Genomic DNA, 16,528 nt, shown 5'->3' on the forward strand with positions numbered 1-16,528 from the left:
GGTGCTTTCCCCACTCGTGCTCCTCTAGACTCCTCTGTCTCGCCTCCACCTGGAGGCCGTCGGACAGAAGCGTTCCTCCGTGACCTCCGACCTCCCTCTCCAGCCGTGTCCTGTGCTCCCATCACTCCCACGATCTGCTTGGCTTGCTCTGCCTTCGTCACAGCACGTGTTGCAAGAGTCTGGGTCACTGAGATGTATGAAGCTGTGTTGACCCTGGATTTGTTGTTCCTCCGTCCACATGTGACGAGTCACTGTCTCTGCAAAGATTCATCGCTGAAGGACTTGAGTTTCCTCTGACTCGCTGTGATCGACAGATCTGCATCCAGAGACGTCGCATTATATATGTCGTCTCCCTGTGTCATCATTCCATTGATGTCTTCCCTTCTTTTCCTGTTTTTCACCATCTTTTGATTTCTATTTATCATTCTTTGCTGGACAGTGTTGATTGTTGAGAATCCGTAGATATGTATCACGATACAAGGATATATACTGATATATAGTGATATGTAGTGTGATGGTGTACTAACAAGTATATATGTGTAGTATTGTCCAGTACTTGACTCTGGTGTTGTGATAGTGTAGTAACAAGTATATATGTGTAGTATTGTCCAGTACTTGACTCTGGTGTTGTGATAGTGTAGTAACAAGTATATATGTGTAGTATTGTCCAGTACTTGACTCTGGTGTTGTGATAGTGTAGTAACAAGTATATATGTGTAGTATTGTCCAGTACTTGACTCTGGTGTTGTGATAGTGTAGTAACAAGTATATATGTGTAGTATTGTCCAGTACTTGACTCTGGTGTTGTGATAGTGTAGTAACAAGTATATATGTGTAGTATTGTCCAGTACTTGACTCTGATGTTGTGATAGTTTAGTAACAAGTATACATGTGTAGTATTGTCCAGTACTTGACTCTGGTGTTGTGATAGTGTAGTAACAAGTATATATGTGTAGTATTGTCCAGTACTTGACTCTGGTGTTGTGATAGTGTAGTAACAAGTATATATGTGTAGTATTGTCCAGTACTTGACTCTGATGTTGTGATAGTGTAGTAACAAGTATATATGTGTAGTATTGTCCAGTACTTGACTCTGGTGTTGTGATAGTGTAGTAACAAGTATATATGTGTAGTATTGTCCAGTACTTGTCTCTGGTGTTGTGATAGTGTAGTAACAAGTATATATGTGTAGTATTGTCCAGTACTTGACTCTGGTGTTGTGATAGTGTAGTAACAAGTATATATGTGTAGTATTGTCCAGTACTTGACTCTGGTGTTGTGATAGTGTAGTAACAAGTATATATGTGTAGTATTGTCCAGTACTTGACTCTGGTGTTGTGATAGTGTAGTAACAAGTATATATGTGTAGTATTGTCCAGTACTTGAAATATTATCAATGCAGTGCTGTAGACTATATATTGAGACGGTATTGTGAGAGAAAATATTTCAATATTTAAGGGAATCAATGTTTTCTTAAATCTCTAGTGAACAAACATTTTTCTCAGCTCTCTCTATATATTCTTATTTACCCTGGTCTTCATCAGAAGACGTCTCCTGGTCTTCATCAGAAGACGTCTCCTGGTCTACATCAGAAGACGTCTCCTGGTCTTCATCAGAAGACGTCTCCTGGTCTTCATCAGAAGACGTCTCCTGGTCTTCATCAGAAGACGTCTCCTGGTCTACATCAGAAGACGTCTCCTGGTCTACATCAGAAGACGTCTCCTGGTCTTCATCAGAAGACGTCTCCTGGTCTACATCAGAAGACGTCTCCTGGTCTTCATCAGAAGACGTCTCCTGGTCTACATCAGAAGACGTCTCCTGGTCTTCATCAGAAGACGTCTCCTGGTCTACATCAGAAGACGTCTCCTGGTCTTCATCAGAAGACGTCTCCTGGTCTACATCAGAAGACGTCTCCTGGTCTTCATCAGAAGACGTCTCCTGGTCTTCATCAGAAGACGTCTCCTGGTCTTCATCAGAAGACGTCTCCTGGTCTTCATCAGAAGACGTCTCCTGGTCTACATCAGAAGACGTCTCCTGGTCTTCATCAGAAGACGTCTCCTGGTCTTCATCAGAAGACGTCTCCTGGTCTACATCAGAAGACGTCTCCTGGTCTTCATCAGAAGACGTCTCCTGGTCTACATCAGAAGACGTCTCCTGGTCTTCATCAGAAGACGTCTCCTGGTCTTCAGAAGACGTCTCCTGGTCTACATCAGAAGACGTCTCCTGGTCTTCATCAGAGGACGTCTCCTGGTCTACATCAGAGGACGTCTCCTGGTCTACATCAGAAGACGTCTCCTGGTCTTCATCAGAGGACGTCTCCTGGTCTACATCAGAAGACGTCTCCTGGTCTACATCAGAAGACGTCTCCTGGTCTACATCAGAAGACGTCTCCTGGTCTTCATCAGAAGACGTCTCCTGGTCTACATCAGAAGACGTCTCCTGGTCTTCATCAGAAGACGTCTCCTGGTCTACATCAGAAGACGTCTCCTGGTCTACATCAGAAGACGTCTCCTGGTCTTCATCAGAAGTCTCCTGGTCTACATCAGAAGATGTCTTCTCAACACTGGCTCTTCTCCGAGTCTCATGTTGGATGACTGAGCTCCTCATGTGTTGTTCAAGGACCTACTTGACACTCTTCCTATGAGTTGCAACTCTAGTGACTTACACGAGTGACCTTTGACCTGTTGTTGCTTCTTGACGTGAAAGTAAACTTTTATCTTCAGTTCAAATGAGAGTCAGTGTTATCAGTGTTGATCTGATGATCTCACTGATCTTGTCTCCGTTCATAGTGAATATAAAGGCCATTCAAAACAAGTTGAATCTTTGATTGTCGATGAATTTGTATGAATGAATTATTTACCGACGATGAGCTTCTGTCTGCTCATGTGCTCCAACTACCCATAATGCACTGCATCAGTTGTGAATCTTCTAAAAGTCTCTGCTTTGATTGTTATTAAGAAGCTGAAGAAGGAGTTTTCTAAGGAAGCATATGTTTCTTGACCTAGACCAGGACCAAAATGTTCCAGCTCCACTCTGGCTAGGGAACACGTCATGATCCAGAACTCATCTTGCAGCTTCTACTAACAAACGTGCTCAGTTGGATGGAACGAGGTTGACGGTTCCGAGCAGAAGCGATGAATGATGTCCAGTGTTTTGAAGTTGTGTCGCTCGCCGCTCCGAGGAACACGTGTCCTGTTGCTAAACGTGTGCGTCCTTGTGTTCCAGGTTCAGGGAAAAGTTGGGCGTAAAGACGGTAAAAGCTTTAAAACGGAACAACAACGGTGTGACTCACGCTGCTATAGACATGCTCTGTGCCCTCATGTGTGTAAGTACCTTCACGGCTTCATGGGCACCAGCTCTGAGAAGATCCCAGTGAGGTCTGCTGATGCTCCACGACTCTCTCCTGCAGCCCATGCACGACGACTACGACCTCCGGCAGGAGCAGCTCAACAAAGCGTCTCTGCTGTCGTCCAAGAAGTTCCTGGAGAACCTTCTGGAGAAGTTCATCACCAACGTGGTACGTCTTCGTCTCTCAGAGACCTTCTTCTTCTGACCTTCACCGACGTTCTCGACTCCTTCTCACGCCTTCAGTATGAACGTGTGTCAGTGCAGTAAATATAACCTTCAACTGATTCAATCATTTCTGTGTTGACGGGTTGAATTGCTTTTATTGAACAATTAAATCCAACTTTTAACTGTTAAATTGGATCAATCGAATGATTTAGTTATTATTCTCACTTCTTTGAGTTTGTATTTTCAAATGTCACGTTCACTGCTTCAGTATCTTCGCCGAGGAGCCGTCGAGGAACCTTCAGGATCTTTTATCTGCGTCTGTCCCTCCATGAGGAAACTCATGTTCCAGGATCTAATCTTCTCATCTTCCTTTGTTCATTTTAGTGTTTTCTTTCAATTCAATTTTCATGTTATCTCGTTTTAATGTTGAAACTCATTTTGTCTTCCTCCATTGTCTCTGTTTTTTTCTCACAACCTTGTGACTCGCTGGTTTGATCACTTTGACCATGAGAAGAACTGGCTGAGATGTTGGTCTTCAACTCTCATGGTTATGAAGTTGATCATCAGTAAATGGAGTCGACTCTTCTAAACGGTTCAGAGCTGCTGATCAAACTCTCAGCCAATCATGTGACGCAGAGACGATCATGTGACATCACAGGTCAATCCTAGCTTCACAGCTCGATTATTTGAGTTAAAACCATCAGAAAAAGGCCCTTCATGAAGAAGTCATCAGAGTCACGGAGGTGGTCGAGGCTCAGGACAGATTCATCTTCTGATGTTCATACACCTCGTTGCAGACATGAATGTTGCTTCTACCCGACCTGTGACTCAAGGTCAGTTGCTCATCCCGGTTTCTCCATCTTGTGTCTTCCAGGATCATGGAACGGGAGCTCTGGTCATCAGCTCTCTGCTGGACTTCCTGACCTTTGCCTTGTGCGCCCCCTACAGCGAAACCACGGAGGGTCAGCAGTTCGACATGCTGCTGGAGATGGCCGCTTCGAACGGCCGGACGCTTTTCAAACTGTTCCAGGTGAGACTTCCTGGGGGAAGAAGAAGCCAAAGGTCCAGGTGTTTGACCAGGTCTTCTCTCCGTCCGCAGCATCCGTCCATGGCCATCGTGAAGGGAGCCGGTCTGGTGATGAAGGCCATCATCGAGGTGAGGAGAGTGAGGATCGTGTTCAGGCTCTTGTTAAACCCTGTCGTGGCTTCAGGAAGGAGACAAGGAGATCGCCACCAAGATGCAGGACCTGGCTCTGAGTGAAGGAGCTCTTCCCAGACACCTCCACACGTCCTTGTTCACCATGAGCAGCGACCAGAGGATGCTCACCAACAGGTTCTCTCCATCATATCTGGTTTTACGTTGCATGACACGATGATGGAGCGAGTGCTGAGGGCGATCCAGTTGAACCGGTTCAAGCGCTGAGACGACGTAGAAGTTTCTCTCCATCACATCGTGACGCTTTTTCACCGACGGTTTTACGTCAGGATTTGAACATGTTCTTCTAACCGAACACACGCGGTCAAAACTGTTTCCACTGACATTCGATGAGTCTGGAAACAATGTTTTACTTGAAACTTGAGTAACAAACAGAATCCAGATTCACCAAATGATGTAAATGATAGTATTGTGTATTATTGTGTATTATTGTGTATTATTGTGTACTACAGGAACACACGAGGAACTGTGTAAAACTCTTCAGTGTTTTCACTTTTATTGACTCTGAAGTTTGTATGATTTATTATTGACTCATAAATATGTTTACATCTTTTAGTTTTTACACTAGTTTTTAGTGTTTGCAGTGAATGTTTACAAGTGTCATCAGAGTAAATAATAAACCTTTATTTTAAGGTATGTTTAATTTTATCATTAAAAATAACGTCATAACTTTATCTTGAGAATCAAAGAGAAAAACATTTGAATGTAAAGTTAATAATTGATTGTATTAGATTAAAAAAATGTATAAAAAAGAGGAAATTGAAAATATAATCGCGTAAATAATCACAATATTTCGTAAAATAAAGGCATTTATATTTTTATCAATCACCCTTCAGCCCTGCTTCACAGTCTGATCCATGTTTGTAAACCGTTGACAGGCAGCTGAGCCGACACCTGGTGGGACTGTGGACGGCCGAGAACCCCGTGGCCATGAACCTCCTCAAGAGAATATTGGTGAGAGTCTGAGTGATGTGTGTCGTCATCTTCTGATCCCGTCTCCGGTCCTGCAGCCCACGGGACTCCTGGCCTACATGGACAGTCCGGACCCGGTCCCGGAGAAGGATGTGGACAGGATGCACATCCGAGACAACTTGAAGATCGCCACGGTAACCATGGAGGCTCCAAGAATCCAGGTGTTATCTGAACATCCTGTCACCTGGTGTAGGATCAGCTGAACAGGATCAAAGTGCCAGAATGGCAGCGGATCGCCGGCAAAGCAGCCAAAGAGGTGGAGAAGTTTGCCAAGGAGAAGGCCGACATCGTCCTGATGCACTGGAGAGACAAGATGGGCATCGCTCAGAAGGAGGTGAGAAGACAGAAGGCAGGTTCTGTTGTCCTGCTGTTGACGCCTCCTGCTGGTGCTGTGTGGAACTTCAACATCTGATATCATATTGAGCATCAGCTTCTGCATCTGTTGTTGCACATGTTTTCTACTCTCATCCCTCGTGTTTTTACACACACTTACCTCACTTTAGCCTTTCCTACATTTCTCAGGTTTCAACGTAGTCAAATATCATTTCATTATACTTAAATATTAATATAAATATTACTATATGTACGTTTTTATTATTTTTCTTTGCTTGAATAGGATTTCTTAAATACTATTTCATAAAATATTGCATTACTATAAAAATATTTATGTATTCTTTTTTTTAAAACAATGTATTTGATTAAGCAGTTTTCTTTTGATCTATTTAAAATAAAGATTTATATTTAGCTTTTCCATAAATCAAAGACCGGATTTTAATGTATTCACTCGTACTTTTCAACTTCCATCTTATTTTACATTTGATTTATTTACTTTTCCCTCAGATATAGTCTTTATTCAATTCCTGTTTTATTCATTATCTTTTTTAACAACCATTATTATGCTTTTGTTTGTTTGTATCATATATTTAATGTTGTTTATGATTTTCGTCTCACATTTTTCTCCGTCTTACCCACGAATATCCAGCCGTTTAAAACAAAATGTTACTTTGAGCTGCAGCTGATTTTCTCCTTCAAAATCCATTTCCTCCAGACGTCAGATCTGCTCCTCGTCGCTCTGTTTCCATGAACTGAACAACATTTCACAATATTTCACTGTTTCTCGATCGCTCCGGTTCGAGCTCGTTCTTCTGTGTAAACTTTGCATGATTGTGTCGATGCTGATTTTAAATCACAGCTTTGCTTCCATGAAGAAACATCAGTTTAACTTCGACACTGTTGCTGATTTTCTTGATTTCAATTCAAACAAATTCTTCAACGATGTTGTTGATCTGAAGAAGAATAATCTCTGTTGTCTCTGCCCCCCCGTCTTGTTTTCTGCTGTCAATCAATGTAGCAGGACAGAAATAACCTGGTAAGTAGCACCAAACCATGGGATCAATCCCCTCCTCTTGACTCCTCTTCCTCCTCCTCCTCCTCCTCCTCCTCCTCCTCCTCCTCCTCCTCCTCCTCCTCCTTCTCCTCCTCTCTTCCTGTCGTTGTTTCATCGTCTCACTGTGCTGTCGTCATTTGGTTTAACCACAAACCCTGAGCAGGGTCTTTGTCTCTAGAACTGGACGATGAACCAACATGGCTGATGACAGAACCACTTCTCCACATCTCTCACATCTGCAGGGGGTCTAAAGATAGTGGAGAGTCGGAATTATTTATCCAATGTAGAAGAATGGAAAAAAATAGTGGTTGGAAATTAAATTTTCTCAGGAGCAAGAGGTGAAAAGTCCAAACATTTCATTTTTTAAATTAGATTTTATTTCTATGTATTCATAAGATGATGACATGATACTTACATCTGTCTCCACGTGTCTCAACACTTCATTAAAGTACTTGCTTGAGCTTCCCAAGCAGAACCATGACCAACAGATTGACCGTTGCTGCGTCTGAGATCAGTCACTTCCTGTTTATTCTGCTCCGTCAGATCTGTCAACAAAACTGCTGAGCTCTGCATGTTCAGAGAGAAGAGATAACGATTAACTTTTCAGTTCAAAACATTGTTTTCACAGTTGAAACTCGAGCCAACAAAGTTTTCAAGTTACCGTCAAAGTGGATCTGCCTGATCTGAACTTTATCGATCCCTCAGGAGGATAGATTGATAGAATAGAGGTGAAGCTCAGGAGGATCCAAGAGTGTGATCCAGTCGTGAAGTTTGATTCAATCAGTGCCAGCAGCTGATGCTTGGATGGTGACCTCGGAGAAAGTTCTCTTGGCAAATGTAGACCTTCGTTTATTGTTTTCATCTTTTTCGTGTTGTAGTTTTCTTGGCATCGTTTCTGGGATCCATTGTTTTTTTTACACATCCATTTATTGTTTGTCCAACATCTTTTCAATTTCATAATCGTGTGTCTTTGTCTTCTGCTCACGTGGACGTTGGTCGACTCGTTCTATAAACTTCTCTCTGGTTTAGTTTTTAAAACCAACTTGTTTTGCACCAGAATCCGAACCAGAAGCCGGTCATCTTGAGGAAGCGTCGTCAGAGAATAAAGATCGAAGCCAACTGGGAGCTTTTCTACTACAGGTACGAGAGGGTTTGGAACTTTGACTCCTGTGACGATCAAGAGCAAGACGTGAATGAATCCTTCAATCATCTCTTCAGATTCCAGCTGGATCACGCTCGCTCCAACCTGATCTGGAACCTGAAGACGCGAGAGGAGCTGAGGGACGCGCTGGAGGGCGAGATGCGAGCCTTCAACGTGGACCGGGAGCTCGGCAACGCCACCGTCATCTCCTGGAACCACCAGGAGTTCGAGGTACCCGACCATCTCTCTGGCTTCCTTCAAACTCAGGAGATCCGGCCTGAGCTCAATGTGCTGGTGGAGACGGCGATGTAACAGAATATCAACGTATTTCATGAGATGATCTTTATAGCGAGTCGTAGAACGATGGCCTGAAGACTCTTCCAGCTGGATAGATGTTCAGGTTCCTCGTCTGATGTGAGGATTTGTTCTAGAAAACCCTGCGTTAAAATCTACTCGATAGTTACCATTTAATTTAGAGTCAAACACATGTTGAGGCCTCGTCCTCCTATATAAACCATCGTCATGAACATTTGACACATTTTTAACAACATTAAATTACTTCTAACAACTATGACAGACTAGTTCAAATGCGATATATTAACACATTTATTTAAGCTTGTTATCTCGAGGGATGACGCCTCGAATGCTAAAACCTTCTCACTATCACTGACATGAACAGCTCCCATCGTGCTTTGCCGCCCAGCCAAACAAACACAGCTGTGGATGACTTTTGACCACAATTTAAACGACGTAGAATTTAAATACAGTGTTGTATCGACCAATCGGCCTTCCTTATCTTCCAGAAAGATCAGTGTGTAGAAAGGCATCATGGGAGTTGAGTGTTTTGTTGGCACCATAAGTGAGGTGTGTGTGTTCATTGGTGTCTCCACTGAGTTCTGAAGTTTAGATGGTTCAATAAATCACATGTTGGTAAGAGAGTAAACAAAGTTGATGTTCCTGCAGCTTCAATACAATATATTTCAATATGTAGTACTATGTGTCAAAACAACAGTGATATGATGAAGCACAACTATATTAACATACTTGTACTTCACCAGTTATGTGTACATTTAAAGTCTCGTGTTTCTAAACAGGTGAAATACGAGTGCCTTTCCGAAGAGATCAAAATCGGCGATTACTACTTGCGCCTCCTGCTGGAGGAGGACGAGAACGAGGAGTCGAGTGGCATCAAAAGATCGTAAGACTCTGTGGTGACCACATGAATGGATGTGGATCAAAGGTTCTCTTGGTTCTTCCTTCAGGTACGAGTTCTTCAACGAGCTCTACCACCGCTTCCTGCTCACGCCCAAGGTCACGATGAAGTGCCTGTGCCTGCAGGCGCTCGCCATAGTCTACGGGAAGTGCTTCGAGGAGATCGGACCCTTTAGTGACACCAAATACATCGTGGGCATGCTGGACCGGGTCAGTACCAGCCTCGGGGTTCACTCTCGTGTGATTGATGGTCCTTCTGCGTCCACAGTGCACGGACAAGCTGGAGAGAGACCGTCTGATCCTCTTCCTCAACAAGCTGATTCTGAACAGAGTGAGTGGATCTTCGTGCGATTCCCCTTCTTTGACTGACGATCTTCTGGCTGCAGAAAAACGTGAAGGAGGTGATGGACTCGAACGGGGTCCGGATCCTAGTGGACCTGCTGACGTTAGCTCATCTTCACACCAGCAGAGCGATGGTGCCGCTGCAGGTTAGACGTCTTGTTTCATCCATGTTTCAATGTCTTCTTCTTATTTGATGGCAGTTTCGTTACAAACACATTCAATCTGAGTTCACTCTTCAGCTGCAGGTGATTCTATCTTAGTTTTAGCTGCTGGTTTTTTAAACCGCTTCTTAAATTTCCATCGACTGTTTTAAAAACTCTCGCTAATCATCAAGTTCAAGTTTTTCAGAATTTTAATTGACTTGTTTATTACATCCATTTGTTACTTGTTTTAAACCTCATAAAATTTCATTTTTTCATGTTTTTAATTTGGATGTTTTTATTAAATTCATTTTTTTTTCACTTTTAGCTCAACTTTTGTCTTCTTGTGATGGTTGAACGTAGATAATCTCTGATGGTGTCATCTCTGGTTGATGCTGTGAAGACACGATAAATCAGTGGTGTTTTCTACAGAGTAATGTTCTGGAGGCGTCCCCGGACATGAAGCGAGAGAGTGAGAAGGAGTGGTACTTTGGCAACGCGGACAAAGAACGACGAGGACCTTTTAGTTTTGAAGAGGTTTGTAACGTCTTACGATCGTATTTGAGTTGTTGAGCTGCTTTAAAGATCATTTAGGTTCCGTTGAAACCTCTTATCATTTCCTTCGATGACCCTCCAGATGCAAGAGTTCTGGAAAGAAGGCGTCCTGACGGCGAAGACGCGCTGCTGGGCTCAAGGCATGGATGGCTGGCGCCCCCTGCAGGCCATCCCTCAGCTGAAGTGGTGTCTGCTGGCGTCGGGGCAGGCGGTGATGAACGAGTCCGACCTGGCGACCCTGATCCTCAACATGCTCATCACCATGTGCTCGTACTACCCCAGCAGGTCAGGAGTGACCCCTAGTGTTTCATGTTCACCGTTGCAACGATACGTTTGTTTTCTCCTCCAGAGACCAAGACAACGCCGTCATCCGCCCGCTGCCCAAAATCAAGAGGATGATCAGCGACAACGCGTGTCTTCCTCACATAGTCCAGGTAACACACTGTGGTAGTCGAGCTGCTCTCGTTTCTGTTTCTTATTTTGATTCTTCCTAGCTGCTCCTGACCTTTGACCCCATCCTGGTGGAAAAAGTGGCCAACGTCCTGTACCTGGTGATGCAAGACAACCCCAATCTGCAGCGCCTCTACCTGTGTGGAGTCTTCTTCTTCATCATGATGTACACGGGATCCAACGTGCTTCCAGTCGCCAGGTGATACGAACGATGACTCACCTGTGAAGAGGAATCATTTCCAAATGATTAGGATTTATGTGGTTTATAACACTTTGGTAAACTGTGAACTGTGTAGTAGTATTACTCTGCAAGGCTTCATAGTATTACCCCAACAGTCCCTGTGGTGTCTGTGGTTCTTCCTGGTAATAATGAGTAAATGCTATGTGACCTCGAGCCACACCATGAACCAGTGCTTTAGAGTCTAAAAACACAGTAGGTTAAGTTGTAGGAAAACTCCTGATGATCATTCAGGTTACAGTATGTTCTGGACTATAAGTGTCTCCGGAGCACGAGTCGCTCCAGACATAAAATACACAATAAAGAAGTACAAACATATATAAGTCGCACTGGAGTATAAGTCGTGTTTTTGGGGGAAATTGATTTGATAAAATCCAAGAACAGACATGTGATCTTGAAAGACAAGTTAAAATAAATCTAGAGGCAACAACAGAATAATGTAACGTTACATGAAGTGAGAACCTGGTATGTTAACATAACATATGAAGAGTTATTCAGAGAACTATAGCATCAATAACTAACTAGTTTACCAAACCATCCGTGTAACTCCAAATAACTCTTCATCCTCGTGTCACTTTTAAACAACTAACTAACTCCGGAGGTAGAAGATGCTTCCTCTTCTACGTGGAAATGATCAACACAGGCCTAGAGCGCCCTCTGGTGGTTTAGTGTGAGAATAACATGTGACATGATATAATAATGTGGTAATAATTTCACACATAAGTCGCTCCAGAGTATAAGTCGCGGACAAACTATGAAGAAAACTGACACTTATGGTCCGGAGAATACATTGTGTTACTTGAATATTTGTTACTTTCAACTTGTGTTTCGAAGACAAATGAACATGTTGTTGTGGTTCAAAGGTTCCTGAAGTACACGCATCTAAAGCAGGCCTTCAAGTCAGAAGAGGTAATCTTTGTTCATTTCTACGTTTTGACACATGATGTGTTCAGTCCTAAATGTCCTCGTTGCCGCTGCAGTCCAAAGGTCAGGACATCGTTCAGCGCAGCGTCCTGGGTCCGGTCCTGCCCGAGGCCATGGTGTGTTATCTGGAGAACTACGAGGCCGAGCGCTTCTCCGAGATCTTCCTGGGGGAGTTCGACACACCCGAGGCCATCTGGAGCAACGAGATGAGGTGAGCAGCTCCGACGGCGGCGGCGTCGAGCTTCAATAACGCTCGTGGATAACTATCGTTCAGGCGCATGATGATCGAGAAGATCGCGGCTCACGTGGCCGACTTCAGTCCGAGGCTGCAGAGCAACACTCGGGCGCTCTACCAGTACTGCCCCATCCCGGTCATCAGCTTCCCTCAGCTGGACAACGAGCTCTTCTGCAGCATCTACTACCTCAGACATCTGTGCGACACTGTCCGCTTCCCCAACTGGCCCATCAGAGACGCCGTAAGATCCCGCGGTCGGACGCCCAGTTTGAAATACACACTTGTTGATTGTGCTGCAGGTGAAGCTGCTCAAGGACACTCTGGAAGCCTGGAAGAGAGAGGTGGAGAAAAAACCTCCGTCCATGTCGGTGGACGACGCTTACGAAGTGCTTAACCTTCCCAAAGGACAAGGACAGTGAGTGCTCCGTCAGTGACCCTTGACCTCCGTCTGGAGCTCAAGTGCTTCTTCTCTCCCAGGCACGAGGAGAGCAAGATCAGGAAGGCCTACTTCAGACTGGCTCAGAAGTACCATCCGGACAAGAACCCAGAGGGCCGCGTGAGTGTCTGGAGCCGCCTCTGGTCTCTGAAGGAACTCTTGTTCAGTCAAACCTTTTCTTTCTCAGGACATCTTCGAGAAGGTCAACAAAGCCTACGAGTTCCTCTGCACAAAGTCCACTCGCTTCCTGGACGGACCCGACCCGGAGAACATCATCCTCATCCTCAAGACGCAGAGCATCCTGTTCAACCGCCATAAACAAGGTGAAGAAGAAGTTGATGTTTAGCGAAGCTCCGTGAAGCACATCTGGAGAAAGACATCCAGCGTTTGAGGTTGAATACTTTTGAGGTTGAATACTTCTACAATATCTTCTCTGAGTGAAGATCAATACGATGCGTGTTTCCTGTTACTCTTGAAGTGAGAGTTGAAGATACAGTAAATATAAATATGAATTATTGGTGACCATGACACACAAGATTATAAAATGAAACGAGCAAAAGGTTTGTTTTTTCAAAAATAATTGCACAAAACTGAAGATATTTGTTGTTTAAATCCAAATAAATCCAAATATCCCACTTCTCTCAGTGCACTGGTTAGTATCTTCAGGATAGTGTACGTACTAACTAGTAACTAATCCTCCACAGATAGTATGTTTCAAACATACTTCTCTTAGTATACTAGAAGTTAGTATCATCAGGATAGTGTACATACTAACTAGTAACTAATCCTCCACAGATAGTATGTCTCAAACATACTTCTCTTAGTATACTAGAAGTTAGTATCATCAGGATAGTGTACGTACTAACTAGTAACTAATCCTCCACAGATAGTATGTCTCAAACATACTTCTCTTAGTATACTAGAAGTTAGTATCATCAGGATAGTGTACGTACTAACTAGTAACTAATCCTCCACAGATAGTATGTCTCAAACATACTTCTCTTAGTATACTAGAAGTTAGTATCATCAGGATAGTGTACGTACTAACTAGTAACTAATCCTCCACAGATAGTATGTCTCAAACATACTTCTCTTAGTATACTAGAAGTTAGTATCATCAGGATAGTGTACGTACTAACTAGTAACTAATCCTCCACAGATAGTATGTCTCAAACATACTTCTCTTAGTATACTAGAAGTAAGTATCATCAGGATAGTGTACGTACTAACTAGTAACTAATCCTCCACAGATAGTATGTCTCAAACATACTTCTCTTAGTATACTAGAAGTTAGTATCATCAGGATAGTGTACGTACTAACTAGTAACTAATCCTCCACAGATAGTATGTCTCAAACATACTTCTCTTAGTATACTAGAAGTTAGTATCATCAGGATAGTGTACGTACTAACTAGTAACTAATCCTCCACAGATGGTATGTCTCAAACATACTTCTCTTAGTATACTAGAAGTTAGTATCATCAGGATAGTGTACGTACTAACTAGTAACTAATCCTCCACAGATAGTATGTCTCAAACATACTTCTCTTAGTATACTAGAAGTTAGTATCATCAGGATAGTGTACGTACTAACTAGTAACTAATCCTCCACAGATAGTATGTCTCAAACATACTTCTCTTAGTATACTAGAAGTTAGTATCATCAGGATAGTGTACGTACTAACTAGTAACTAATCCTTCACAGATAGTATGTCTCAAACATACTTCTCTTAGTATACTAGAAGTAAGTATCATCAGGATAGTGTACGTACTAACTAGTAACTAATCCTCCACAGATAGTATGTCTCAAACATACTTCTCTTAGTATACTAGAAGTTAGTATCATCAGGATAGTGTACGTACTAACTAGTAACTAATCCTTCACAGATAGTATGTCTCAAACATACTTCTCTTAGTATACTAGAAGTTAGTATCATCAGGATAGTGTACGTACTAACTAGTAACTAATCCTCCACAGATAGTATGTCTCAAACATACTTCTCTTAGTATACTAGAAGTTAGTATCATCAGGATAGTGTACGTACTAACTAGTAACTAATCCTTCACAGATAGTATGTCTCAAACATACTTCTCTTAGTATACTAGAAGTTAGTATCATCAGGATAGTGTACGTACTAACTAGTAACTAATCCTCCACAGATAGTATGTCTCAAACATACTTCTCTTAGTATACTAGAAGTAAGTATCATCAGGATAGTGTACGTACTAACTAGTAACTAATCTTCCACAGATAGTATGTCTCAAACATACTTCTCTTAGTATACTAGAAGTTAGTATGCATCAGGATAGTGTACGTACTAACTAGTAACTAATCTTCCACAGATAGTATGTCTCAAACATACTTCTCTTAGTATACTAGAAGTAAGTATCATCAGGATAGTGTACGTACTAACTAGTAACTAATCTTCCACAGATAGTATGTCTCAAACATACTTCTCTTAGTATACTAGAAGTTAGTATCATCAGGATAGTGTACGTACTAACTAGTAACTAATCCTCCACAGATAGTATGTCTCAAACATACTTCTCTTAGTATACTAGAAGTTAGTATCATCAGGATAGTGTACGTACTAACTAGTAACTAATCCTCCACAGATAGTATGTCTCAAACATACTTCTCTTAGTATACTAGAAGTTAGTATGCATCAGGATAGTGTACGTACTAACTAGTAACTAATCCTCCACAGATAGTATGTCTCAAACATACTTCTCTTAGTATACTAGAAGTTAGTATGCATCAGGATAGTGTACGTACTAACTAGTAACTAATCCTCCACAGATAGTATGTCTCAAACATACTTCTCTTAGTATACTAGAAGTTAGTATCATCAGGATAGTGTACGTACTAACTAGTAACTAATCCTCCACAGATAGTATGTCTCAAACATACTTCTCTTAGTATACTAGAAGTTAGTATCATCAGGATAGTGTACGTACTAACTAGTAACTAATCCTCCACAGATAGTATGTCTCAAACATACTTCTCTTAGTATACTAGAAGTTAGTATCATCAGGATAGTGTACGTACTAACTAGTAACTAATCCTCCACAGATAGTATGTCTCAAACATACTTCTCTTAGTATACTAGAAGTTAGTATCATCAGGATAGTGTACGTACTAACTAGTAACTAATCCTCCACAGATAGTATGTCTCAAACATACTTCTCTTAGTATACTAGAAGTTAGTATCATCAGGATAGTGTACGTACTAACTAGTAACTAATCCTCCACAGATAGTATGTCTCAAACATACTTCTCTTAGTATACTAGAAGTTAGTATCATCAGGATAGTGTACGTACTAACTAGTAACTAATCCTCCACAGATAGTATGTCTCAAATTAAAATAAGGATTAAATTATCCTTTTTTTCTTAACCTAAAATACTTTCAATTCCATGAGAACACAAACAAATCAGGTTGTTACATATTATATATATATATATATATATATATATATATATAATATGGTCAACAAACACATCAGATCTCAACAAAGAGTGCGAACGAACCTTTGACTGTGTTTGAGTTGAAATAACATTTAGCTCAGAGATGTTGATTTAAATCGACGGCTGACACTGAATGTTGGAAGAGAAAGATGAAAATAGTGTTAAAATGTTGAGGGAAGAAAGTTAAATAAACGTCACTGATACGATGGAAGATGTAGAAGTTTGAAGATTCTCAGTAAAGGTTAAAAAAGGGAGATTTAAATTCTGCGTTCATTATTTAAGGCACAACACAATAGTTAA

At 41.9% G+C, this 16,528-nt stretch overlaps 1 protein-coding gene across 5 annotated transcripts in view; it reads left to right on the forward strand.

Moving 5' to 3' along the window:
• The window catches only part of dnajc13 (dnaJ homolog subfamily C member 13), a 66,426-nt gene that overhangs the window by 17,695 nt on the left and 32,203 nt on the right, over nt 1-16,528 (forward strand). For 3 of the 5 annotated variants that reach the window (XR_015710855.1, XM_087788418.1, XM_087788420.1), the window contains 25 exons: nt 3,226-3,325; nt 3,410-3,517; nt 4,388-4,543; nt 4,613-4,669; nt 4,725-4,846; nt 5,608-5,683; nt 5,740-5,835; nt 5,895-6,035; nt 7,053-7,070; nt 8,146-8,228; nt 8,307-8,460; nt 9,324-9,427; nt 9,492-9,651; nt 9,710-9,772; nt 9,828-9,929; nt 10,356-10,460; nt 10,561-10,763; nt 10,828-10,912; nt 10,973-11,127; nt 12,030-12,075; nt 12,147-12,301; nt 12,365-12,566; nt 12,625-12,740; nt 12,803-12,881; nt 12,949-13,084. Coding sequence is in view for 4 of the 5 variants with exons in the window: in XM_087788418.1 (XP_087644544.1) it covers nt 3,226-3,325; nt 3,410-3,517; nt 4,388-4,543; nt 4,613-4,669; nt 4,725-4,846; nt 5,608-5,683; nt 5,740-5,835; nt 5,895-6,035; nt 7,053-7,070; nt 8,146-8,228; nt 8,307-8,460; nt 9,324-9,427; nt 9,492-9,651; nt 9,710-9,772; nt 9,828-9,929; nt 10,356-10,460; nt 10,561-10,763; nt 10,828-10,912; nt 10,973-11,127; nt 12,030-12,075; nt 12,147-12,301; nt 12,365-12,566; nt 12,625-12,740; nt 12,803-12,881; nt 12,949-13,084 (2,822 nt within the window). In the remaining variant the exon portion in view is untranslated. The remainder of the gene's footprint in view (nt 1-3,225; nt 3,326-3,409; nt 3,518-4,387; nt 4,544-4,612; nt 4,670-4,724; nt 4,847-5,607; nt 5,684-5,739; nt 5,836-5,894; nt 6,036-7,052; nt 7,071-8,145; nt 8,229-8,306; nt 8,461-9,323; nt 9,428-9,491; nt 9,652-9,709; nt 9,773-9,827; nt 9,930-10,355; nt 10,461-10,560; nt 10,764-10,827; nt 10,913-10,972; nt 11,128-12,029; nt 12,076-12,146; nt 12,302-12,364; nt 12,567-12,624; nt 12,741-12,802; nt 12,882-12,948; nt 13,085-16,528) is intronic. The other 2 variants (XM_087788419.1, XM_087788421.1) reach the window with 1 other exon arrangement.

This window comes from Callionymus lyra, chromosome 4 (assembly GCF_982586985.1).
Source record: "Callionymus lyra chromosome 4, fCalLyr1.hap1.1, whole genome shotgun sequence".
Taxonomy (NCBI): domain Eukaryota; kingdom Metazoa; phylum Chordata; class Actinopteri; order Syngnathiformes; family Callionymidae; genus Callionymus; species Callionymus lyra.